This window comes from Mustela erminea, chromosome 4, assembly GCF_009829155.1.
Source record: "Mustela erminea isolate mMusErm1 chromosome 4, mMusErm1.Pri, whole genome shotgun sequence".
In the NCBI taxonomy this organism is placed as follows: Eukaryota; Metazoa; Chordata; class Mammalia; order Carnivora; family Mustelidae; genus Mustela; species Mustela erminea.
Genome location: NC_045617.1, coordinates 98,221,172 through 98,248,939, shown reverse-complemented (window position 1 = coordinate 98,248,939; position 27,768 = coordinate 98,221,172). Strand labels below are relative to the sequence as shown.

The window sequence follows — 27,768 nt, the reverse complement described above, 5'->3', positions numbered from 1 at the left end:
TGTTGAGGTGGAGGTCTTGTTACTGTCTTTCTATATCTCTTTCTGTTGCCATTCTCTCTGTCTTTGGTTGTTTAATAGCTATTCACTTTGCTCTCAGTTGTTCTTCAGGAGGAATTATTCTATTAAGAGATGTAATTTGGTATGTTCTGTGGAGGAAGCGAGCTCAGAGTCTTCTTAAATTGCTGTTTTGAATTGGAACCTATTATTGTGATTTTGATTTTCCAAATGACTAATGATGTCGAACATCTTTTCATGTCCTTATTAACCATTTGTGTATCTTTGGCCATTTAAAAAATTGTGTTATTTTTCCCTTTATTATAGAATTGTAAATGTTCTTTATATATTATGGATATGAGTCTCTTATCAGATATATGAGTTGCAAGTATTTTTCCTATTCTGTAGGTTGTCTTTATTTTCTTGATATTATTCTTTAGAGAACAAAAGTTGTTTTTTAATTTTTTTAAAAATTTTAATTCTCGTGTAGTTAACATACAGTATTGTATGTAAAATACAATGATTCAACAAAATTATATATTACTCAGTGTTCATCATGATAAGTATACTCTTAATCCCCTTTACCTATTTCGCTCATTCCCCCACCCATCTCTCCTCTGGTAACTGTTTATTCTCTATAGTTGAGACTGCTTTTTGATTTATCTTTTTTCTCCTTTGTTCATTTGTTTTGTTTCTTAAATACTGTACATGAATGAAATCATATGGTATTTGACTTTCTCTGACTGGCTTATTTCACTTAGGAATATACTCTCTAGCTCTGTCCATGTTGTTGTAAATGGTAAGATTTCATTTTTTATGGCTGAATAATATCCTGAGATATCTATCTACCTATCTCACATCTTTATCCATTCTTTATCCATTGATAGATACTTGGGTTACTTCTATAGTTTTACTATAGTAAATAATGCTGCAATAAGCATAGGGGGGCGTGTATCCCTTTGAATTAGTGTTTTCATATTCTTTGGGTAAATACTCAGTAGTGCGATTACTGGATTGTAGGTAATGTATATTTTTAATTTTTGAGGAACCTCCATACTATTTTCCACAGTAACTGCACCAATTTTGCATTCCCATCAATAACACATGAGGGTTCTGTTTTCTCCACATCCTCATGAACACTTGTTTCTTGAGTTTTTGACTGTAGCCGTTCTGACAGGTATGAGTTGATTTGCATTTCCCCTGATGATGAGAAGTGTTGAGAGCATCTTTTCATGTGTCTGTTGGCTGTCTGTGTGTCTTCTTGGAAGAATGTCTGTTCATATCTTTTGCCCATTTTTAACTTAGATTATTTGCTTTATGATGTGAGTTGTATAAGTTCTTTTTTTTTTAAGATTTTATGTATTTATTTGACAGGCAGAGATCACAAGTAGGCAGACAGAGGGGGGAAGCAGGCTCCCTGCTTATCAGAGTGCCTGATGTGGGGCTTGATCTCAGGACCCTGAGATCATGACCTGAGCCGAGGCAGAGGCTTAACTCACTGAGGCCACCCAGGTGCCCTGTGTAAGTTCTTAATGTAATTTGGATACTAATTCTTATCAGATATGTCATTTGCAAATTTCTTCTCCCATTCAGTAGGTTGTTTTTTTTAGTTTTGTTGGTTGCTTCTTGCTATACAGAAGCTTTTTATTTTGATGTAACCCTAATAGTTTATTTTGCTTTTGTTTCCTTCAGGAAACATCTGGAAAGATGTTACAGCCAATGTCAGAGAAATGACTGCCTGTTTTCTCTTCTAGGATTTTTGTGGTTTCAGGTCTCCCATTTAGGTCCCTAATCCATTTTGAGTTTATTTTGTGTATGCTGTAAGTGAGTGGGCCAGTTTCATTCTTTTGCATGTTGCTGTCTGGTTTTCCTTAACACCATTTGTGGAAGAGACTGCCTTTTCCGCATTGCATATTCTTGTCATTTTGTTGAAGACTAATTAACCATATAATTGTGGGTTTATTTCTGGGATTTCTATTCTGTTCCATTGATCTTTCTGTCTGTTTTTATGCTAGTACCATATTGTTTTGGTACAACTTTGCAATATGACTTGAAGTCTAGACTTGTGATACTTCGAGTTTACTTTTTCTTTTTCAAAATTGCTTTGGCTGTTCAGGGTCTTCTGTGGTTCCATACAAATTTTAGGATCATTTGTTGAAATTCTGTGAAAATGCTTTTGGTATCTTAATATGGATTGCATTAAATCTGTATATTGCTTTGTGTAGTATAGATGTTTCAACAATTTTTTTATTGTGTTATGTTAGTTGCCATAAAATACATCATTCGTTTTTGATGCAGTGTTCCAAGATTCATTGTTTATGTACAACACCCAGTGCTCCTTGCCATGTATGCCCTCCTTAATACCCACCACCAGGCTCCCAGTCCATGAGCATGGACTGTCTTTCTGTTTGTTTGTATCATCTTCAGTTTCTTTCATCAGTATTTTATGTTTTCAGAGTATAGATTTTTTCCCCTATTTGGTTAAATTTATTTTATTAATTTTGGAGCAATTGTAGATGGGATTTTTAAAAAAAATTCTCTTTCTGTTACTTCATTATTAGTGTATAGAAATGCAATGGATTTCTGTACATTGATTTTGTATCCTGTAACTTTACTGAGTTTATTTATCAGTTTCAGTATTTTTTTGGGTAGAGTCTAACATTTTCTACATACAATATCATATCATCTGCAAATAGTGAATGTTTTATTTCTTCCTTGCCAATTTGGATGCCTTTGTAATTCCTTTCTCTTGTCTGATTGCTGTGGCTAGGACTTCCAATACTATGTTGAATAAAAATGGCAAGAGTAGACATCCCTGTCTTGCTCTTGACCTTACAGGAAAAGCTCTTAGCTTTTTAGTAATGTTGATGTTAGCTGTAGGTTTCTCATATAAGCTCTTTATTATGTTGAGGTATGTACCCTCTAAACCTACTTTATCAAGGGTTTTTAATCTTAAATTGAGCTGTGCTTTGCCAGATACTTTTCTGTGTCTATTGAAATGATCATATTACTTTTATCCTTTCTCTTATTGATGTAATGTATCATATTTGTTGCTTTGCAAATATTGAACCACCCTTGCATCCCAGAAATAAATACCACTACATCATGGTGAACATTTTTAATGTACTGTTGTATGCAGTTTGCTAATATTTTATTGAGGATTTTTGCATATGTGTTCATCCAGAGTATTGGCCTCTAGTTCTCTCTTTCTGTGGTGTCTTTATCTGGTTTTGGTATCAGGGTAGGCTGGCCTTATAGAATAAATCTGGAAGTTTCTTTCATCTTCTATTTTTGGAATAGTTTGAGAAGAATAGGTATATACTCTTCTTTAAATATTTGGTAGATTTTCCTGTGAAGCCATCTGGACCTGGACCTTTGTTTTTTGGGAATTTTTTGATTACTGTCTCTTCAAATTTTCTCTTTCTTCATGCTTCAGTTTTGGTGTTAGGAATTTATTCATTTTGTCTAAGTTTTCCAGTAATTGGCATATAATTTTTTGTAATATTCTTTCCTAATTCTGTGTATTTCTGTGATATCAGTTGTTATTTCTCCTCTTTTATTTCTGATTTTGCTGATTTGAGTCCAATCTCTTTCTGTTTTGACTAGTCTGGTTACAGGTTTATCAGTTTTGCCAATCTTTTCAAAGAACCAACTTCTGGTTTCATTGATCTGTTCTATTGTGTTTTATGTTTGTTTGTTTTTATTTCTTTTATTTCTGCTCTAATCTTTATTATTTCCTTCATCCTGTTGGTTTTAGTTTTTGTTGTTGTTGTTATTTATCTACCTCCTATAGATGTAAGGATAGATCGTCAATTTGAGATTTTTCTTACTTCTTTAGGTAGATCTGTATTTATGTAAACTTCCTTCTTAGAACTGCTTTTGCTGGATCCCAAGATTTTTGACCATTGTGTTTCATTTTCATTTGTAAATTTGATATCTTCTTTGATTTCTTGGTTGACACATTCATCGTTTAGTAGCATGTTATTTAAGCTCCATGTATCTGTGGTCTTTCTAGATTTTTCCTTGTGATTTATTTCTAGTTTCATAGCGTTGTAGTCAGAAAAGATACATGGTATGACTTCAATCTTTTGGATTTGTTGAGATTTGTTTTAAGGCCTATTATGTGATCTGTTCTGGAGAATGTTCCATGTGCACTTGAAAAGAATGTGTATTCTGCTGTTTTATGATGGAATGTACTGAATATGTCTGTTAGAATTATATGGTCCCATGTGTCATTCAAAGACACTGCTTCCTCATTGATTTTCTGGATGATCTATCCGTTGATATAAGTGGGCTATTAAAATCCCCTACTGTAATTGTATTAGTATCTGTTATTTCCTTTAGGTTTGTTATTAACACTTTATGTATTTGGGTGTTCCTGTTTTGGGTGCATAAATAATTATAGTTGTTATATCTTCTTGTTAGATTGTTCTCCTCATTATTCTATGTGTCCTTCTTTGTCCCTTGCTACAGTTATTGTCTTAAAGTCCATTTTTTTCTGATACAAGTATTGCTATTCTGACTTTCTTTTGACATCCATTTGCATGGAAAATATTTCTCTGTCCCTTCACTTTCAATCTATATGTTTCTTTAGATCTGAAATGAGTCTCTTGTAGGCATGGTTGAGGTGGGTCTTACTTTTTTTATTCATTCTATCACCTTATGTCTTTTGATTGGGGTGTTTAGTTCATTTACATTCAAAGTAATTTTTGGTAAGTATGGATTTATTGCCTTTTTGTTACTTGTTTTGTGGTTGTTTTTATAGATCTTCTCTAATCCTTTCTTCTCTTGCTCACCTCTCTCATGGTTTGTGCAGCATGGTTTGTGGTTTTTAATATTGGTGAAGTCTAGTTTGTCCTATTCTTGTTAGTACTTGCGCTTTGCTGTCATATCTAAGAAATAATTGCCTAATTCAGTGTCACTAGGATTTATGTATATTTTTTCCTGAGAGTTTTATAGTTTTGGCTTTTGCATTTAAGTATTTGATTTAATTTTTGCTTATAGTTTGAGGTAGGGGTCTGTATTAATTTTCTAGGGCTGCAGAAATTGGATGGCTTAAACAACAGATATTTATTGTCTTACAGTTCTGGAGGCTAGAAGTCAAGGATCAAGGTGTAAACTGTGTTGATTCCTTCTGAACCAGCTTATGAAAATCTGTTTTAAGCCTCTCACTTAGTCTTTGGTGGTTTGTTGGCAATCTTTGGTGTTCCTTGGCTTGCAGGAACATCACCCTGATCTCCTCTTTTATCTTTACTTGGTGTTCTCCTTGATTTTTTCTGTGTCCAAATTATTCCTTTTAACTGGGATATTCATCATGTTGGATTAGGGACCCACAGTCCAGTGTGACTTCATCTTGTCTTAACTGATTATAGCAGCAATGACCCTCTTCTCAAATTAGGTCACCTAATTTGAGGTATTGGCAGGTAGGATTGGGGGGGGTGGATATTTCAACCTAAAACAGGGTCTAACTTCATTCTTTTGTATGTGGATATGCAGTTGTTCCATTTTACATATATGTGGACAAAATAATGTAACTTCTAGGAGTATAATTGCTGAGTCAAGAGGTCATACACATTTAAAATTTTGATAATACCAAGATATCCTCTTTAGAGGTTTTATGGTTTATTCTCTGTGTAGCAATATATATGACTATATACTTATCCCATCTTACCAACACAGTGTGTTACCAAACATTTTGATATTTGCTCATTTTATGGAAGAAAAATAACATTTCATTGTAGTTTTACTTTACATTTAATTTGCTAAGAGAGAAATTAAATATCTTTTCATAAGTTTAAGAGGCATTGCATTTCTTTTCAGTCACCTGTCCATCTCCTTAGCCCTCTTTTTTTCAGTTGATTATTTTTCTTTCTTACTGATTTTAAGAACTTTTAAAAAAAATATATTGTGGATATAAGCCCTTTATGTGTCTATTTCTTTACTATTTTTGTAATTCATTTTTAAAATTATTAACATATAATGTATTATTTGTTTCAGGGGTACAGGTCTGTGAATCATCAGTTTTACACAATACCCTGCAGTTACCACAATGCATACCCTCCCCAACATCCATCACCCAGCAACCCCATCCCCCGACCACCTTCCCCTCCAGCAATTCTCAGTTTGTTTCCTGAGATTAAGAGTCTCTTATGGTTTGTCTCCCTCTCTGGTTTTGTCTTGTTTCATTTTTTTCTCTCCTCCCCTATGAGCCTCTGCCTTGTTTCTTAAATTCTTCATATCGGTGAGATCATATGACAATTGTTTTTCTCTAATTGACTTTTTTCACTTAGCATGATACTTTCTAGTTTCATCTGCATCATTGCAAATGGCAAGATTTCATTTTTTGATGGCTATGTAATATTCCATTACACACACACACACACCACATCTTCCTTATCCATTCTTCTGTTGATGGACATCTAGGATTTTTCCATAGTTTGGCTATTGTGGACATTGCTGCTATAAATATTGGGGTATAGGTGCCCCTTTGGATCACCACATTGGTATCTTTGGGGTAAATCCTACTAGTATAAATTGCTAGGTTGTAGGGTAGTTCTATTTTCAACATTTTGAGGACCTCCATACTATTTTTCAGAGTGGCTGCACCAGCTTGCATATCCACAACAGTGTAGGAGGCATCCCCTTTGTCTGCTTCCTTGCCAACATCTGTCTTTTTCCTGACATGTTATTTTAGCAGTTCTGACTGGTGTGAGGTGGTATCTCATTGTGGTTTTGATTTGTATTTCTCTGAAACCAAGTGATTTGAGCACTTTTTCATGTGTCTGTTGGCCATTTGGATGTCTTATCTTCAATTTTATTCTCTACCGCTGAAGACTATTGTGGGCTTGCTCTAACTCTTCAGGGCAAAATCATATATTTAACTTCAGGGTATAATTCCATCTAGTCATATTCTCCTGATAGATGTTCATCAGTTTGGGTAAGTTCTGCTGTCTCACCCTAACATGCCTGGGCAATATAACTTTGTTCCTGCACCCACTCCCTACTCTCAAGTTCTATGTGTATCCCTATTTGGTGGCTTCCCTGCCTCTCTTATATTCCCTTCGGGGGAGATGACAGACTGGAATCATTGCTCTCAGGAAGAATAAGTGGGTCTTCTGTTCATTAGCTTGATCAAGTGCTGGTCCTCCAAATGTGTGGCATAAGATCACTATGATTGGTGCCATACCTCTTCCTACCAATGTCTGCAGCAAGGAGACAGAAGTTTCTGTGTTTGCTCTCCAGTGGTTAGTATAGAAATCCTGATGGTGGTGGGTGGTGATGTCAGTCACCTCAACAGCCTCATGGAGACTAGAAACTAGTATGTGTTGTATCAAATCATGAAGCTGGAAGGTCTAAAGCTGTCGTTCAAAGATGAGGGAGTGAGAACCAATGAACTCAGGGACAGTGCTACAAATGATCTGCTTTAAGTGGCCTCATGATTTGTGGCCCTGACTCGGCCCCAGCTCTTTGTACCATGATCTTCTCTTATACTTGATTTCTCAGAAAGAGAATAAGCTCTATAGGATTGGTGGGGATGATATTTAAAACTCTAGGGCAGGGAGGGTTTTCAGAGACCATCTACTTTACTTACCTGACTCTTGGCAATATTTATCTATGTTTTATTATTAAATATCCCCAGGATGTGTTACTCCTTCTCTCTGCCCTCTACTCACCATTTCTCTCTGTTTATGTAGTAGTTTATATATTTAGCATCAATCTTTTTCTGCAGTTTGAGTAGGAGTTATCTTTTGACTAAGGAGCTTCATATTTTAATTTCACTTTCTCTCTCCTGTGGATAATTAATTTTTGTCTACCTGTATGGCTCTTCATTCCATCTGAAACATTTTTTTTTTTTTTTTTTATTGCAGGAGGTCTCTGGGCCACCATCCAAGGCTCTGCTTTGGAAGATGTGAGCCTGGTGTTATTTGGATCTCGGTCTTGTGCCATCGATATCACCAGAAGCAATTCACAAAGAATTCAATGCAAAGTTCCACCCAGAGTAAGTGGAATCTCCTCTCTGGGTTAGTGGCCATTATTAACATGTAGTGTGAAGGTTTTCATGAATCTTTTCTTAGAACTTAATTAACTATCATGACCTTACCATCATGAGAGTATGCTAATATTTTCTATATTGTCTATGTTGCAATAAAGTGGGAAGCTGACTCGACCAATGGGCTTGCAATTAACATCAGTTGACTTCTTTTAAAAGAATACAACAATGCAGTCCCAGTATCTACTCTCAATGAATAATAATGCTGCAGAATAAATGAATTTATCTAGTGTATATCCTGGATATTGATTTGTAAAACTTACATATATTATCATCTCATTTCTCTCTTAAGCAAGTAGTTTACACTAGAAGTTTTGTTTTCTGGGATGGATATGAATGGCAGGACTTAGAAATTTCTAGCGTGTATGGTTCCTATAAAATATCTTCCTAATTATTACCTTCTGCTTCTCTTTTCCCTTAAAAACAAGTCCCTTAGCTGTCTGTTTCTTTTTCAGTTAGTGCTGTTTCATAGCCTACTAGGAGATTTGAGTCCACATTCTTCCATGGTGCTATTGGTGAGAGTCATGCTCACAGTGGAAGGTGAACTATCTATTCACAGTTCAGTATCATGAACATTCTCAGCACATTCATGACCCTGAAGGACGACTGTTTACTGAACAAATAAAGACCCTTGGAAGAGAAATTTCAGAATCCTCTTTCATCACTGACCTCACATTTTTCTTATTCAGTTGTTAAAATATTGTGAAATTTTCACATTTACATAAAAACTGTATGGAATTCCAATATGTAATTGTAAGGTAGTTTAACTCTTCCCTATTATTGGACATTAAGATAATTTTCAAAATATCCTATTTTAAACAGCAGAAATTTGATCATCCAACTACATTCTGGAGCATATTTACTTTACTCAGGATAAATGAATCTAAATTCCAAAGTTCTGATATGTAGTATCCAGTTATCTGAAATTTCTTTTGTTAAAATTTGCATGGTTAAGATTTCTTTTGCTAGGGAGAATAAACATTAAAAAACAAACTTTAAAAGTTTTGGTCCAAGTAATACATGCAAAGATTAAAAGTAAAATGATTAAAATAGTAAAACGATCCTGCTCTCCTACTCCTCTGTGCCCTTCTCCAAGTTCCTTTTTTTGAAACAGCTACTTTTAATTATTTTGAATATAGTTGCAGTACCGTTTCTTTATTAAATAAATAGACTATGTTTACATTGTTACAACTATTTTAATGATGTGGGCAGAAGCAGGTAATTTTTTTTCTTTTATAGTTTTTTTTCATAGAGTTTCTAATTCTTTTTCTTAATATGTTTTCCTCATAATAAAAAACTTCTATCTTAAAAAAAAATCTATCACATCAATTACTCTTTTTCCTTGAAGCTGTCTGTTCTCCTGCTTCAACCTAACTTGGTGTTTTCTTGGTTTATTCTACACATTTCATTCTAGCACTTCCCTTGGTTGCTGTCCTGGGTAGAGTCACTGTCTTTTGGAGTTCATATCTTTTTTTTGGGGGGCTGTTGTTTATGAGGTCATAGCTTTAATAAATATCCTAGGAAAGAATATGTGGGAGGGAAGTTTTCTGTGTTTTTCCATATCTAAAAGTATTCTCAAACTTGATGGCTAGTTTAGCTAGGTATAGATTTATTTGAAATTGCCTTTTTTTTTTTTTTTTTTACAGAACCAACTGGTGTATTAATTGCAAATCATTCTTATTTACTCTTCAATCAGTTGGAAACCATACTTGCCTATTCTAAGTAATTGTCAACGTGTGTATGTGTGAGTATGTGAGAAAGGGAAAGAGAGTGAGTCAGAGACTTGAAAGTAGCAATATACTTAAAAAAATAATTTTCTTATAATGAACCTTTTAAACTAATTCTATAAGGACTTATCTCAAGTCAGTCTTATTTACAGAGGTTTTATTTTAAAAACTGATTTTTCAGGGGAAAGATGGACCCATTGTGAATTTGACTGTGATTACAGGGGACCATTCTGCAGTTCTTCCCATGGCATTCACATACGATTCCTCTTTAAATCCAGTGATCATTTCTCTGAGCAGAAACAGGAGCAACATAGCAGGTAAAATACATGATACTGCAGCATCTTTTTATTTTTAGACCATTGATTCTATAAAGACAGCAAACAACGGTCTCTTAATTATACTGAAGATAGCATTATATTTTGAATGGAAATTATTTTGCAGAAAACTGGAACACTGCTATTTTCATTTTAGCCATCATGGAGTAAATCTCTTTATATCTATTATTTCCTCTGTAAAATTGGGACCATTTCCATCATGGAAAATGACATGAGAATTCAAAGTAACAATTCAAAATATATTTATTGAGCACCTACTCTGTGCTAATAGACTTTAATCCCTGTCATTAATTTACAGGATTATTATCCTCAGTTTATAAGTGAAGAAACTAAAGAATAGGGAACTAAAATAACTCATCTAAGATGTTACTGTTAGTAAGTAACAGAGCTGTGATTTGAACCCAAGCAGTCTGGTTTCAGATTTTAAGCACTTAACCACTCTTAGTTTATTTTTATTTATTTATTTATTTTTTAAAGATTTTATTTATTCATTTGACACAGAGAGATCACAAGTAGGCAGAGAGGCAGGCAGAGAGAGAGAGAGGAGGAAGCAGGCTCCCCGCGGAGCAGAGAACCCGATGCAGGACTCGATCCCAGGACCCTGAGATCATGACCTGAGCCGAAGGCAGCGGCTTAACCCACTGAGACACCCAGGCGCCCACTCTTAGTTTATTGTAAAATATAAATTTTTTGGCATCATGTTCTATGGTAGTAGCTATTTGATCTGATTAGAGAATAAGGTGTTTTCTCATTCTTATTCCTTGAGACATACTTTGTATAAAAAGAAGGACTTATTTAGCATAGAATGAATTGAAACAATTTAATCTTCCATTGATGAGTCAGATAATATGACAGGATGGACTTAAAACAATTTATTATTATGTCATACCATACCGATCTGGAAAAGTACCAGGTAACATGCCTTTCTGATTAATTGAACGCCAGATAACAGAGTTTATGGCAGCCATATCTAAGGATTTATTACAAAAGGTTAACACATTTCCCAAAGAAAAAGACTGGACTCAATTTTTCTGGTACTATTTTCATTTTCCATTGCTCAAGAGGACATAAATAAAGGGGAGTATCCTTTAGCTTCTCAGTAGTATTCAGCTCAGTTAGTGCAGAAGAATTTGGTGCCTCATACGGCCAAAGTATGTAAAATTCCTTAGTGGTATGGATTCTTCCTAATGAAGTAGGAAAGAGAAGAGGGAGTTCTGTGTTCTATTCAGATTTCAGTGATTTTGGCTTTTAGTACAATTTCCTGTCTATGATGAAAAGAATTAGTATATTACATCAGTGCCCCAGAGGCATCTAGAATTAGCTTGACAATTGGCCAAGAACCCAAGGAGTTTATGTTTTTGATGTATACAACATGATACATGATTTTCAGAATTTCCACTCACATTTAAATCTTTCTACAGGCAGAATAAAGTAGAACATGTTATAAAATCCCCAAAGAACAGCAGCCTACTGGGAAAGTCTCTTTTGAAAGTTGGAATGCTATAAATCTCCACCCAGGAAATGAGAATGTTGATGATAACAGTGAAGCCAAGAGGAAATTGAAGAAAGAGATGAGGGGAGACAGGGGCAGGGGGAGGAAGGATCTGATGTAGAGAACCACGCGTGTGGTTTTTGTGGTTGGGCAGTGCTGGATCTGAATGACTCCAAGATCAACCACTCCTTGGCCAAGATAGTTAACTTCCTCTATCTTTAGTGTCCTTAACTTCTAGGTGGGAATAATACTTTCAAGATTACTGTGAAAACTGGAGGTAAAGTAGGTAAAAGTTTGAACCTAGGAACCAACATGGAGTAAGTACTAAACAAATGCTTTGTTGAGTGGCATCATTCTGCTAGATACTGAGTGTTATATAGATAAGCCAAAGATGTCCTGTGTATATTGGCCCTATATTGTTTCCTTCTTGAAAGCAAGCTGAGACCCATTTGCTCAAAAACATGCCAACGTCAAACTCAAATTTTTACATAACCAGTTGTTTAAAATAAGGTACCATGCAATAAAACCCCAGATTTTTAGTTAGAGCCTGCCATTTTGCATACTCTGAAAAACTGTATCTAACATCTCCCAGCAACAGGTAAGATAAACTTGAGGGTTATAAAAGACTCTAAGCTACTGATGCCCTTTGGAGATCTCCAAGCCAGATGACATCATCTAAACACATAACCCCCTCTCCTCCCCCAGGAGTTCCCTGGCCTTCCTACCCTTCTGGGTAGTGGTCTCCTATTGTTGTCTCTGGGAGGTCTCATGCAGTGAGATTTTGGTAGCCATGCAAACCTGTCAAAGGACCACCCATATAAAACTCATTTTTTTGTGTTCCTGCCTCCTCATGGTCATGTCTTTTTTTCTTGCTCAACCCTGAAATCCTTCAAAGTCACTACACTGAACCTTCAGACTTCACAGTAGAAATGAGGTTGGGAAGACATGAAGAGTAAAGAGAGCATGCAGCAAGACAGAAAATGAAGTTAATGGAGGGCTTTTGAATGATGTACTGTATGAGAGACTGTCCTAGGTTGTCTAACTTAATCCTTACAGCAAGGTGGGTTTTGTTACCATCTTGCTGATGAAAAATGCAAGGCTTTGAGAATCCAAAGTGAGTCATCCAAACTCACATGGGTAGGAAAATGGTGGAACAAGGATTTGAATGTAGAGTCAGTTTTCCCAACACCCAGAACCGTAGTCTTTGACTTTTCTCTTTCAAGTAGCCTCTTCTCCTCCTCGCGTGATTGATTATGCTGTTACGTAATGGCCAGCTCTGTAGTTTTCAAATGTTAGCTCCTAAAGGTGTGTTAGAGATGCTTTAGCCTGAGTTGCATCTCTTTGAGACACAGGAGAGGTATGTGTATTTATTTCCATTCTTGCCATTGCATGCTTGGTTTCTGGCTCTTGTTGTCTGAAGATTAGATTTCTCCTCCCCTCTCTTTCCAGTTAATCTAACAGACTGGAAGAACATTTCAATTGCATCCTTTTCTTGCTTAGAAACCTTTGGAGGTCTCTGCTGCCTACTGAATTAGGTAAAGACCCCTTAAGATTGCTTTCTTTGTCTTCAGTCATACACCCACCATCAACTTGACCTAGTCCCATAGAGTCCGTGACTATGTACATGTATCTGGTCTTCCAGAGAGTCACTCAATTCTCTTTCCTTCTCTCCAAGCCATGGATACTGGATGATTAAATGAGAAACTGATACAAAAGATTTTTGGATTAAAGTGTGAAGTTTTTAGAATTGAATTGTAAACCCCCTATTGTTTATCACTTCCTCTTGTGATTTATTTTTCATATAGAATTTCAAGCACCATCTTGCCCATGAAGTCTTTCTTGATATTCAGAATGTTGCTGTGGCTGGAACAAGCCCATCACTTGGTTTTCATCTCTTACAGTGTGTCTTGTATTGAAGCTCTTTTAATACCTCTTTTACTACCATTGAGGTCTCTTCAATGGCCTGGTTTGTGTTTAACTTATTTTTCTGCTTTTTGTGACATCTTCTTCATGGTACTCAATAACTATTTAAGGTAAAAGGAATTGAATTTGAGGGTCAATAGCACACATGACATTTTAGTAAAGTTGCTAATTTAACTGCAAATGTATTGAAATATAAGAGAGATCTGGGCTTAGGCCTTGGTATTTCCCTTAAGTAGCTATTAAATATTGGCTGCTGGAGCTTTATTTCCTCAAAAGCTAAGTGCCAGTGCTCCTCCCTGCTCTTCGTATGCCATGAGGACAGCGTGAGGGCAAAATGGGATGGCACGTGTGTAAGTGGTCAGTGCACTGTGGAGCTGTACTCCTATACAGCATTATTAAGGAGTTCAGTGTACCCCAAGTATAGCTTTAGACTCCACTCAGCAGGAAAGAAGAAGTTAAAGGAAAGGACTTGGGGGGAGGTGGCGCCTGGGTGGCTCTGTCATTTAAGTGCCCAACTCTTGGTTTTGGCACAAGTCATGATCTTAGGGTCCCAGGATCGAGCCCCGGGTCAGGTTCCACACTCAGTAGGGAGTGTGCTCACAATTTTCTCTCTCCATCTGCCTCTCCCACTGCTCAGGCACACACCTGTGTGCACTCTCTCTCTTTCTCTCTCAAAAATAAATAAATACATCTTCAAAAAACTTGGGGTGCTGGCTGCTGGTTGTGAAGACCATCAGCCCCCAAAACCACCCCTTGATTTGTCTCTGCATCTTGATTTGCTTTTCTGTGGAGTTAAGTTAGTGCCTCTGGCATACGATTGACCAGACAATTTTGCTTTTTATGCCTTGAGATAGTGGGCAGTGGCTCTGTGATCTTAGGAGCTGCTTGAAGCTTTATGGAAACAATTCAGCTGGTATTGAAGTGCTCAGTTAGGGTGGTGTGCGCAGGGCTGGCCGTGTAGTTCATCCCGAAAGATAGGTTTAGACTGCATAAGCAGTTGAGGCCGCAAACTTATACTGGAAGCTAATGGATTCTTTTCAATGCAGGAGGTGAGACCCTTTCCATCAGAATGGCACTTCTGGGGAACTACTCTGATTTGGATGTTGAAGTTCACATTCAGGACACTCTGGTTCCGGTTCATGTGCAGATGCCCCACAGCCTGGAGGTGGTGCTGCCCCCACTGCCCCCTGGCCTCCACAGAATCTCTGTCTCCATCAATGGGGTCACCATTCGCTCACGACGGTAAGGTGGAGGCTTGCCGTTCATTTGCGGTCTCTTGCATGGTCTAGTGATTCTTTTGAGGAATTCTGGCTTTGAGTTAGGTCTTCACTTCCCCCCCTCTTTTGAAGTCAGGAGATAAACACATGGGAGTCCTACAGGTTGAAGAAATCTTAGAGACCCTACAGGATGATTCGCTCTCAAGACCAATCCAAGGGCAATGTTTAGGCTTATTAGTTGGGGAAGAGAGAACTTACTGGAACTAGGATGTCATGGCTTTTGGTTAAGGTGGGGTAGGCTGAGCATTTATATGTATTGGGGGACTGTTCTGTGCTTTAATTAGAGTCTGTGACTAAAGAAGACCTTTAATAAGATTGTGTCTAGGGCTTTGAACAAATGAGTTAAAATTATTGTCCAAGCTGTGTTCAGATCCTCTTTGTCCCAAAGTCCCTCCTCCTTGTATTTCTCCAGAAGTTTCCTCTGCTCATTCCAGAAAGTTAGCTAAACTGTATGGGGCTGATGCCACCACAGGTGTTGGCCCAGGAAAATGTCCCACACAACATTTTCTCCCCATGGTGTCCTTTTCTTTTTCCTCTGTGAGGTGATACCATTCACACCGGCTCTCTATCACTGCTCCCTAGATCTGCGCTTCTCTCCCTGATACCTGGGTCTCTCTCTTGCTCCTCCCTTTCTCTCTTTCTAACTCAGTTATTTTATAACCATCTCCCCATTCTCTGCAGGGTTGATCTTCATATCCAGTATGTCACAGATGTTTTCAGCATTGAGCCTTGCTGCGGGTCCCTTCTGGGTGAGAGTCTCTCATATCATTTACTTGGCAGGCCTGCTCACTGGATATTCAGGTTTTCTTCTTGGATTTGAACCAGTGAGACCAGAGATGGGGCAGCAGGGAGAGGAGCTTTCCCTGTGCTCTGGGAACTGAGTGATGTACTTTGAAGAGTATGGAAACCAGTGAGCTCCCATGAGCTCAGGAAATGAATGAGTTTTTATGATAAGAAGATGTGCCCAGTTTTTTTTTTCTGATGAAAAGAGGCTGACATATCCAGTGGACAGCACATCTCTAGAGGATGTTAGAAAAACAAGGGGAAGAGCTTCCCAGGTTATCCCTTTAGATCCTGGAGGGGGAAGGAGGGAAAGAATGAGTCTGGTGTCTTCCCTTTCCTCTGAGGGTACAGATGAAAGACCCACAAGGAGTCAGAAACACAAATATCAATATGGGAGACAAGACAGGAAAATCTGGAAAACTGGTCATTTTTAGAAAAAAAAAAAGGAAAGCTATAAATCTGCATGTAGATCACCATTGTGGTAATGTGTGCAATAGAGCTTTATCCTTTTGGAGTATAGTAAAATCCTTTTTAAAGCTGCTTTCCTAGACCACAGGTTTGGTCATGATATGAGGTGTCTTGCTCTAGCCCCTGTCCTGAAGATGGGGCTTGAGTGTCCCTCAGCTAGAGAGACAAAGTCTAGGTATAGAACAGCAGGATCACAAGAATGTTTTGATATTTCCCTGGCTCTTGAGATATCTCAAAACATGCACATGCACACACAGAGACATAAGCCTACATAATACACAGACCATTCAACTATTACATAGAATAATACAGAAGATAAGTGTCATACTTCAAGAAATTACATTTTTTATTAGTGCCTATGTTGAATATATACAGAACCCTCTACATTATAACGTATAGAATAATGGGGAATATGTGAGATCATCATATGGCAAATGACAAGAAGACTAAGGAATTTGATTTTCCATTAACATAGATGTTACACATATACTCTCCCTACATATTATTACAGATTAACATGCCAGAGAACATAGCAGTGACAAGAACACTTCCAGAAATGAGATTTTTCATTAGTGTCTAAATTGATAGAAGTGGCTTCTAGGATCTAGAAATATATTTGAAAACTTTGTCTGAAGTATTGTAAGCATCCTTCCTCTATACAACAATTTACACTGTTTTACTATTATGTGAATTGTAGCCCATCTAATGCCTGCCAAAATGATCACAGATTTAACATTGCTGGGGTGAGTGGAAGTCACTGAGGTTTCAACACCCCACCTTCCACTTAAACTGCCGTGGGGTTTGCACAGGTGCCTTGAGTTCCTCATTCTGAATATCAACTTGTAAGTGTTCTTTTCGATGTTCATGCTTTAGGTGGAACCATCCTCACCGTCTCGGGAGTAGGGTTCAGCAGGGACCCCGATCTGGTGTGGGTGCTTGTGGGTAATCAGACCTGTGACATCGTGAACTCAACAGACACTGTCATCTGGTGTGAGACCCCACCTTCAGCTCTGCTGCCCAAAGCAGATGTTCCCACTGTCCCAGCCCCCGTGGAGGTCTGGGCTGGCAATGCATCCTTTGTCCGAGGACCCTTACCCAGCCTGGTGGGGAAGGGCTTTACTTTCATGTATGAAGTAGCAAGGACACCAGTGGTCACTGCTGTGCAAGGAGAAATGACCAATAACAGCCTGAGGCTCTCCATGGAAGGAAATAACCTCCCCAACTCAGTGATCCTTCTGGGGTTCTTAAACTGTGACCTGGAGATGCAGTCTTTATGGAGCAACATGAGCCTGTCTGGGTGCTCCTTTCCTCTTCACAGTTTGGAGGCGGGCACCTATCCTCTCCAAGTACGTCAAAAGCAGATGGGGTTTGCTAACATGTCTGCTGTGCCCCAACAATTTGTGATGACACCCCGGATAATGGCCATCTTGCCGACACGTGGGTCTGCTTGTGGTGGGACCGTACTCACAGTGAGAGGGCTGGCTCTCAACTCTAGGAAGAAGTCAGTTCAAGTGCACCTTTCGGGTCCATTTTCTTGTGTGATTTTGAGCTTGGGGGACCAGACAGTCCTCTGCCAGATTAGCCAAGTGGATGCCCCCTTGCCTAATGCTTCCTTCACCCTGAACATCACAGTCTTGGTGAATGGGCTACCCAGTGAGTGTCAGGGCCTTTGCACTCTTTCCTTGCGGGAAGAAACAACTCCCATCGTGGACTCCTTGACCACTAACATCAGTGGGTCTCTGACCATGGTGCTGATTAGGGGTCAGAAATTAGACATCACAACAGATGAGCCAATGGTGTTTGTGGACAATCACCTTCCCTGTGTTGTAACTTTCTTTAATGCAAGCCATGTGGCATGCCGGATAAGTGACTTGACCCCAGGACTGCACTACGTATCCATTTTTCATACAAGAATTGGATATGCTTGTTTTGGTAATGTTTCCAGGCACTTCCACATTTTGCCTGAAGTGTATCATTATTTCCCCAAGAATTTCAGCATCCATGGTGGAAGCCTCTTGTCCATGGAGGGCATAGCTCTGCGTGGAGAGAACAGCACACTAGTCTTCATTGGACAGCAGGCCTGCCTGACAGTGAGCATCAGCTCCAAGTTCATCCAGTGCATTGTTCCTGCAGGAAATGGCTCTGGGGGCCTGGTCATCGAGGTAGATGGACTTTCATACCGGATGGGAGTCATTGGGTACAGCGATGCCTTCACTCCACAGTTACTCTCTATTTCTCAGATTGATGACATCTTAACTATGATGGTGGCCCAGGTCTCAGGAGCTAAAAATGTTGACATTTTTATTGGGATGTCACCCTGTGCGGGTGTCTCTGGCAACTACACAGTTCTCCAGTGTGTGGTCCCACCCCTTCCTGCTGGGGAGTACCCAGTAAGAGGGTACGACCGCATGAGGGGGTGGGCCTCATCTGTCCTGGTCTTCACATCCACAGTCACTATTTCGGCAGTGACTGAGAACTTTGGTAAGTCAAGCAAATGAGACAGATCTTTCTCTCTCTCTCTCTCTCTCTCTCTCTCTCTCTTTATGTAATCCACTGTAAAAGGTAGGAAATCAGTTGCATTCTGAAAGACAGAAGGAGAGAGAAGCCTGATTGACCTCCTACAGTCCCCATTTCCTCCTAAAACTTGTCTTTGGCATGCCCCTGTATGAGGTTTTTTTTTTTTTTTTTTTTTTTTTTTTTTTTAAATCAAGGAATTTGTGCAGATTCCAGAAGTGTGATTTTATTTTAATTTGATTCCTTAACCTGATTTAATTTGGGTCTTCAATAGTTCCATCTCGAAGAGCTCATAATTTGATCAAGTAAGTAGTACATGGGTGCCTTCATCTCTTTTTAAACCTCTATGCCAACCTGAATTATTTTAAACTTACTAAATATCATTAGCTTTTATCATTTTGGAATTATTTCACAGATGAATCTATACCCCAGCAATAAGAGGCCAATTGCATAGTATGATTGCATTGGGTGAACTGTTTTCTTCTTTTATATAGATATACTGAAAATTTGTCCTGCCTTTCTTCCAGTGATGGTTTTTGGTTTCTGTTCAGGTAGCGCCCTACCGCACTTGAGACAACTCAAATTTGACCATGATACAGAAAGTACAGAGGAAATTATGGGAGCTGAATCTTACACTGATGAAGTGCTAGCCAAGTCAATTCTTTTTTTTTAAATATTAATTTAAATAATAATATTACGTATTATTTGCTTCAGGGGTATAAGTCTGTGATTCATCAGTCTTACACACTTCACAGCACTCACCATAGCACATGCCCTCCCCGATGTCCATCACCCAGACACCCCATCCTTCTCCCCACCAGCCCCAGCAACCCTCAGCTTGTTTCCTGAGATTAAGAGTCTCTTATAGTTTGTCTCCCTCCCTGGTTTCTTCCTGTTTGATTTTCCCCTCCCTCTCTTCCCCTCCCTTCCCCTCCCTGTTTCTCAAGTTTCTCATATCAGAGAGATCATATGATAATTGTCTTTCTCTGATTGACTTATTTCACTTAGCACAATACCCTCTACTTCCATCCTCGGCGTTGCCAATGGCAAGATATCATTTTTGATGGCTGCGTAATATTCCACTGTGTGTGTGTGTGTGTGTGTGTGTGTGTGTGTGTGTGTGTGTGTGTATCATACATCTTTATCCATTCATCTGTTGATGGATGTCTAGGCTCTTCCCATAGTTTTAGCCAAGCCAATTCTTAGAACAAATTTGTCTGGCCTTGGCTGGGTAGAATGCTATAGGTATTGGGATTGGGATTTTGGTCCTAAGTGTGATAGTAATTTATCTGGGTACATTTTCTACAGATAAAGGGATTTGTCCTGGATGTTCTCATGTCCCTTCCTTCAATGATTCTATTTTTTTTTTTTTTAATGAGAGAGCAGGGCTATGAAATGCCTCCTAAGCAAAATGTTTTTCTTGGGTTTGTGAGGCAACTGTAGGAACCACTGAGTCTTGACTTGAGGATAATAGACACTAGAAGTATAGACACTCTAGTGTGGACTAGAGATGGCCACATATCTGGAAGTCCAGGTGATATTGACCTTTTTTGGTTCTCAGACTGAAGCAAAACATGGTGTTTGTTTAGAATGGTCATACTTTCACCCATCAGAGCCAGGTGCTGCCCTTTAGTGCCGGTGTCAGTGTAAACTGGTACAACATTATTTTGGAGAGAAGTTTGGCCATATCCTTCAAATCTAAAACCTTATTTTTCATTTGACCTAGAAATCCCACTTCTAGCAGTTTGCAGCAGTTTTATGGAAATAAATGTGTAATTCCTCAGCACCATTAATTATAGCAAGAGAGGAGAAATAAGGAAAGAATCAATCAATAGGAAAATTGCTAAATAAATTGTGGCATATAATGGAATTCTAAGTAGTATGCATACATGTACATGTAGTTGGGAAATTGTAAATGCTGTATCTTTAATGAAAAAATCAAGTAGTAGAAGAATATGTGTAGAAAGATTTTTTTTTTTTTAAAATAGGCTCCATGCCCAGCATGGAGTCCAACTTGGGGCTTGAACTCATGACTGTGAGATCAAGACCTGAGCTGAGATCAAGAGTCAGACACTTAACTGACTGAGCCACCCAGGTGCCCCTAGAAAAAATTTCTTTGTGTAAAAATAGAGATGATCAAAAAACTCTGGAAGGATTCACAAGAAATTAAATGTGGCTACCTCTGGGAGTGAGCTAGGTGGTTTAGTGGGACTTTTACTTTCATTGTATACTCTTTGGTATTAAAAAAAGTAAGAATGATAAATAAGCATTACTTATCTGTATAAAAGTCATTACATTTTTCTGGAAATATTTTATTTATTTATTTGACACAGAGAGACACAGCGAGAGAGGGAGCACAAGCAGGGAGAGTGGGAGAGGGAGAAGCAGGCTTTCTGCCAAACAGGGAGCCCAGTGCGGGGCTTGATCCCAGGACCCTCGGATCATGACCTGAGCTAAAGATAGCCGCTTAAGGACTGAGCCATCCAGGCACCCCAAAAGTCATTACATTTTTAATAGATTGTTGAATATGACAGGAATCTGACAGAACAAGGACTCTATGCTCTGGAGGCCGGAGCTTAGTGGGAAGATGCTAAGGAGATCAGAACCTAGAGACAATTGTGTGGATTCTAGAGGGCTTAAAAGGAATGACGGGGCAGCAAGAAAGCATAGGTCTGAATTTAGAGTTAAGTAAAGAAAGAGAGATTTGCATCTGTAATCATGAGCTTGTATTTTGTTTTGAAGGCTGCCTGGGTGGAAGCCTTGTGCATGTGTTCGGAGGAGGATTTTCTCCAGGGAACATCTCAGCTGCTGTGTGTGGCGCTCCCTGCCAGGTCTTGGCTAATGCTACAGTGTCAGCCTTCAGCTGCTTGGTCCCGCCCCTGGATGGTCTGTACAAATGCCACATATATACTTTATTAAGAGTGTATCTAAAAATGATATTCTCCAGTTAACTGCATTTTTGTAATCAATGCTGTACTGACTCCCAATTTTTCTATCTGTTCTTGGGAAGGGGATTTCTCTGTTCCCCACCTAAAATGTTAGATGGGACTGCCTATTAAAAGGGTTCGTATTCACCTTTGTCATATTCATGGCAATGGAAAATTTATTCCCCATGTTCTTGATGGTTGTCATACAATGGTGGAGAAGGTAATTGTGAGTTCTGAATATTAGTTTCAACAACAGCCTTAGACATCATGGGGAAGACAGTCTCTTGGCCTCGTTCTGAGGTGGAACTGTGAAAACTTCTGCTTATTGGAAGTACTAGCGTAGGGATCAGAGCAGTGAGCTGGATATCTCTTGCATATTTGCCTGGTGTGCCCAGTTCTGGAATTCTTGTTAGAGGTGAAAGAACCAACATGAACACCACCCTCTCATTCTGTAATGCCCAGGTATTTACTCAGTAGAACACCATGATCTCTCATTGCTTGAAGTGTCACAGCATCATGTAAATTGAGGTGTAGGAAGCTATGTCTTTGTTAGAGAAAGGTAAAAAACTTTGATAATCCCATTCTAACAATGGGTGATTACCCTCTGAGCTTCAGGAAAAAAGTCAAAGGGAAGAAATTGCCATTATCATTAGAGGACCAGCTTGGTCAGGTGATGAACTTGTTTGTGCAATCATAGATTTTGTACCTATGTGCTTAGAAACAATTTGTGCACATGCTTTCAGAAGAGTGCTTTTGATGATATTCTTAACTTGTGTCTGCAACTTGAATGTGGGTGAAGGATTTACAAAGTGATCAAAGCATCACTTTATCTGAGCTTGGACAAAAATTCCACAATGTGTAACTGGTGACGGCAGTTTATATTAGATTGTCTTATCCAAGAAGGGGAAGAAGGAGGAAGGGAAGGGAGAGAGAGAGATGGAGGGATGATCCTTGTTTAAAATTCAAACTAGAAAAAAAAATACAAACTAGAAATGGAGATTCCTATTACCACCCTATATATAAGCAGAGCTTTATGGAAGAGAGATCTATTCCACTGGAGATTCCACAATAAGAAACTTAAGATACAGTGGAAGATTTAAGTTTAAGACGTTGCCTCTTTCCTTCTCCAATCGCCCTCCTCTGCGTAGACCAGGGCTGGCACAGGGAACATGCAAAATTAATGCTTGATGAAAGAATAAATGAATTGGGAAGTTGTGGAAACAGAAAACCAAGGATCCATATTTCTAGCTTCCAATATTTCACTAATACTGCTACAGTCTTTAAAAAAGGCTTTCACACATACACAGCTTAAGTTAATTTACTCTTTAAAGTTCCTTGGCATTATGTCAAGACACAATTTCAATTAGAAGTACAAAATAAAAATCATTGAGGTTTTTGGGGAAGGTAAATTGTGATATTGGAAGTTTGACAACTCCTAGGATAAGAGGAATAGAAACTATTATATTTTAAAAGATTTGATTTAAGTTTAGAAATGGACTTCTCAAAATGCCTTGATTTTTAAAAAAGGAAAACAGAAACAGGAAGCTGTAACTCTGATGACTGCCACTAGGTGACACCAAACACCCACTGATTGTGCAAGAGTGGCTCATTTACTTGAGAAATGGATAATTGGACTTATTTTCCTCTTTCATAAAAAAAAAAAGTCTTTCTAAGGACTTTTAATTACAGTGTCTAAAAATGGAGAAGAACTGGAGAAATCTAACTCTATTGGTTTCTTACTTCAGACCTCAGATGGTATTCATGGATTCTGTCAACTTCCTGAGTTGGAATAAAACATTTTGAGTATGTTTGTGTATTTTTTTTTCTCTAGAAAGTAGCTCTGTAATGGACATCAAATGACCAAACAGGATGTGTTTCATTAATTGTCAGAAACTGCTAATAATTCCTCTACTTTCAGATAGGATTACATATAACCAATTTAGTTAAGAAACTGTTACATTTCAAAAGATTTTTGAAGTGGACTGTTAGCTGTGTTTCTCAGTTGCTATTGTCAGAGCAGTCCATCCTTTACTTAACTGATTCTCCCCTGTATTCCTTTTTTCAGACTTAATCAACCTTTCAGAATGCTGAATTAATCTCAGTCCTCCTAACACCGTGGTTCCCAATGGTATTATTACTGAGAATTACATTATTATTGAGAAAATCATATTATTTTTTAAAAAGTTTTTTTTTAAAGATTTCCTTTATTTATTTGACAGATGGAGATCACAAGCAGGCAGAAGAGGCAGGCAGAGAGAGAGGAGAAAGCAGGCTCCCCGCTGAGCAGAGAGCCCCATGCGGGGCTCGATCCCAGGACTCTGAGATCATGACCTGAGCCGAAGGCAGTGGCTTAACCCACTGAGCCACCCAGGCGCCCCAAGATTTGTTTAGTTTATAAGGACACACACACACAGAGGGAAGGAGAAAGGGAAAGGCAGAGGGAGAGGGAGAGAAAGTCTCAAGCAGACTCCATGCTGAGCACGGACCCTGATGTGGGGCTCCATCTCAGGACCTGAGATCATGACCCAAGCCAAAACCAAGAGTGGCCCATTCAATGGAGGGAGCCACCCAGATGCCCCGAGAATATCATCTTAATGTTGTTGCTGGAGCAGCAGTACCTGGGAGTTTGTCAGAAATGCAAATTTTGGGGCGACTGAGTGAATCAGAAACTTGCCAACAAGTCAACATTTTGACATTTCTCTTCTGAGCCCTCTGTGAATTCCTACCTTTCCCCCGCTAATTTGAAGCCTCCAACGAGGCAGCTCCTCTGTGTTCTGGTCTTCTCGGGGTCTTCAGAGGACTGCCTGAGTAGAGCCTGGCACCATCTTTGTTTTTACAACCACGTTGCTGTCTTGCTGTCTTTATAATCATGCTGTTACCTACGATTATTCCAAGGATGTTTCTTCTTCCTTTCCTCCTCCTCCTCCTCTTCTTTTTCCTCTTCTTCTTCTTCTTCTTCTTTTTCCTGACATGCTTGTGCACAGCTGGGCATTCCTCATCTGATATTTACATGAGTTTTCTTATTTTTTTTCCCCTGTGGTTTACTGCCTTACTATTTTCATTTGGTTTTTGGTTTATTTCTGTAATTTCCCTAATTTACTAAGGTCACTTTGAATTCTGACCCACACTCTGAGTTTTATTCCTTAGTGTGACTTTGCACACTAAAGACAGTGGTGTTTCTCATTCCAGGCTGTGGAAGAGGGCCTAGAACAGTACCCTCCCTAATTACCGCTTTCCTTGGTCTCCTGCCACAGCGCTGCTCACTGCTCATGGGTTTTCTCTCATCGATGGGGCAGGGGCGGTAATGGGGGAGCTCTGAGGAAGTGCTTTTGGTGTCATCTGTTTTTACCTTTCCCCCCCATTTGTGCTTCTAACGAAAAAAGAATTTTACTCTTTCATTTGATGGGTTGCTAAAAACATCTTGTTTACTGAAATGAAAATACTTCGTATTTTTTAAAAAAATCAACAAAATCTTTGATGTTCATGATGTTTGCATTTGTACCTTGAGTTACATGGAGTGGCTTCTTCATGGGAACTTTAATTTTTCCATGAGGCATGAAAAGCTACAGTGATTAAGGTCACACTGTTTGATTTCGTGGCAGAAACTTCGATTCTGACCCCAGCCCTGGGTACTTTTCAGGGTCCACCATGTCACTCTGCATCCACCTAATCACCCATAATGAGTTCTTTTTTTAAAAATAGGTGTTGACCATATGTCTGGTCTAGGGCTTGCTAACTGGAAAGTTCTTATGTTTTGTCTATCTACCCAAGGGTCCTATTGTCAGCCATCTTTATGACTGTAATTCATCCTGAATATATTCAATTCACAGAGAACCTACTATGTGTCAGGTGCTTTGGAATGTACCAGCAACCATAATACTATTTGGATGTGACTGAACAACTGTAAACCTTCTCACATGTGTTTGTCTCATGTGCCCCTTGCTGCACGCAGTGCTGGGATGTAGGTAGAGCAGCCTGGGTTCAATCCCACAGTCCTTGGTAGTATTGTTGCAAACCTGTATTGACAGGTTAGCTGTGGAGGTAGAAAGCTAGAGGGATTTTTCTTTCTTTTTCTTTTTTACTTTATTAAAGTTTTCAAACACAGCAGTTCCTAAACCATCTCATGTAGAGACTTGTTTATCTTCCTCTTAAAGGTAATTGCCAGTCTGTCTTGTTGATGCTTTTCACATTGTGTCTCTTGACTGAGAAAGAAGTAGTCTCAAGATCAAATGATTTCAATAATTGCTTTTCTTCATAAAATGTTAATTGTCAAAATGATGTAAAAATCAAGAACTTCTGTTAATCAAGAGATCCCATTAAGAAAAGAACCTGAGAAGGTATGAGCAACCATATAACCTTCTAGGATTAGTACCCAAAATATATAAAGAGCACAAATCATTAAGAAAAAGACAAACATTCCAGTGTAAAAAAAGGGCAAATGACAGGAAGAGGAATTTCACCAATGAGGAAATATGAGTTCTGACATATAAGAAGCTGTTTGACCTAAGAAGTAATAATGCAAATTCAAGTTGAGCTTGCAAAGGGATGCCATTGTATTTGTACCGAACTTGTCAAAATTAACAGTCTGATAATCCCAAGTGCTGACAGTTATGTGGAATAATGGAAACTCATGACCATAGTTGGTAGACTATAGTAAAATGGCACAAGCACTTTGGAACCAAAATGGCACTATCTTGTAAAGTTGAACTGGTAGCTACCCTATGAACAAGTAATTTTCTTTAAGGCATATACCCTAGAGGAAATTTAGTATGTGTTTATAGTAGCAAAAACTGGGAAATAGCCAAAGTCAATTGGTAAGAGAATAGACAAACTGTAGTAATTTTACACAATGCAGTATTGAACAGCAGTGAAAAGGTATTCCCAAGTTTTGTGTGATAATATGGTCCTTGATAAATCTTGGAACTGTAATCTGAGTGGAAAAAAGTGGGTCCAAAAATTGACATGTATTCTATTTCATAAAATTCAAAATGAAGTGAAACTCAACATTCTGTCATTTAGGAATACAAACCCATGTGAAAAAGTGATTTAAATAGTGTAAGGATTGTTTCTGAGGATGAGGAGGAAGATGATGGGCTTGACAAAGAGACAAAGATTTGAGAGCATCACAGTAGTTTTAGAGCTTATGTTGGCTTGTAGAGTCATATGAGTTTTTCTTATTATGATGATTCATATTTTATAGAAATGTTACTTATATTCTTCTGTGTGTTTTGTGTACATCATGCATGTTTAAGAAAAGTCAACTGATAACTTTATTTTCCTTGTGGTCAAGGGACCACACATGAAGTGCATTTATGTAACCGTGTGAGGCCGTTAGTTCTTTCTGTGGTTACTGCCTAACCTAATAGTGAGTATTTCCTGCAGTGTCCTTGGCTTTCCTGTGTGGCCTGAAGCATGCAGAGGAGAGTTGTGAAGCCTCCAGCAGCACCTATGTGCAGTGTGATTTGACATTCGCTGTGGGGACAGAGACATTGCCCCAGTCATGGCCCTACCTCTACATTTGTGAAGAAAGTCCCCAGTGCCTCTTTGCACCAGATCATTGGACAGAGTCAGCCTTCCCATGGTTCTCAGGCCTCTTCCTCAGGTAACCCTGTCCCCTCCCTCCCTGACTTTCTGCACACATCCATGGTCAGTGGACAGATGGAACCATCAGGAACTGCAGGCTGGGTGGACATGGCCCCCAGGGCCTACCACTCTTGTTAGAGGGACCATTCCATTGTGGATTCCAGCCAGCCTGCATATCAAAGCATCTCCTGTCTTTTCAAGTGTTTGAGAGAACATCTGAAAAATCTGCCCAGTAAACAGCTCGCTTTGTTCTTGCTTAGATTTTAATATTTATCTTCTGGTCCAAAGCAACATCTGGTGAATGCCAATGGGGAAAAAGATTAGACATTATGAAAAACAGAAGGCTCTTTTCCTTTTTCTTTTCTTTCCAAACAGATTCACAAATATGAAAAAAAGTCATAGAGAAATCCAGCAGATTGCACAATGTTTATTCAAAAGAAGGGGGGATGTGCAGGCAGAATTACGGTAGATCTAGGATTTAGAAGCCATAAGCTTGCGAAGATTTTTTGAATTTAAAAAACAAACGAACGAAATCAATACTGCCACTTTCCAGGTAAAACCCCCTTTTCTAAATACATTTAAGGAAAACCTGCGATCCTATAGATGACTCATGGCAGCCTTCATTTCAAACAGCAGTTCTTTTCCCATGGACTGTGGTATTTCAGTGCTGAATGTTGCCCTGCTCTCTTCTTTCT

At 38.7% G+C, this 27,768-nt stretch overlaps 1 protein-coding gene across 6 annotated transcripts in view; it reads left to right on the top strand.

Annotated features, from left to right (window-relative positions):
* Positions 1–27,768, top strand: part of PKHD1 (PKHD1 ciliary IPT domain containing fibrocystin/polyductin) — a 456,881-nt gene that overhangs the window by 60,874 nt on the left and 368,239 nt on the right. For all 6 annotated transcript variants that reach the window (XR_004285058.1, XM_032340236.1, XM_032340237.1 and 3 more), the window contains 7 exons: positions 7,863–7,993; positions 9,953–10,088; positions 14,568–14,763; positions 15,480–15,547; positions 16,923–18,530; positions 21,306–21,449; positions 26,873–27,092. Coding sequence is in view for 5 of the 6 variants with exons in the window: in XM_032340236.1 (XP_032196127.1) it covers positions 7,863–7,993; positions 9,953–10,088; positions 14,568–14,763; positions 15,480–15,547; positions 16,923–18,530; positions 21,306–21,449; positions 26,873–27,092 (2,503 nt within the window). In the remaining variant the exon portion in view is untranslated. The remainder of the gene's footprint in view (positions 1–7,862; positions 7,994–9,952; positions 10,089–14,567; positions 14,764–15,479; positions 15,548–16,922; positions 18,531–21,305; positions 21,450–26,872; positions 27,093–27,768) is intronic.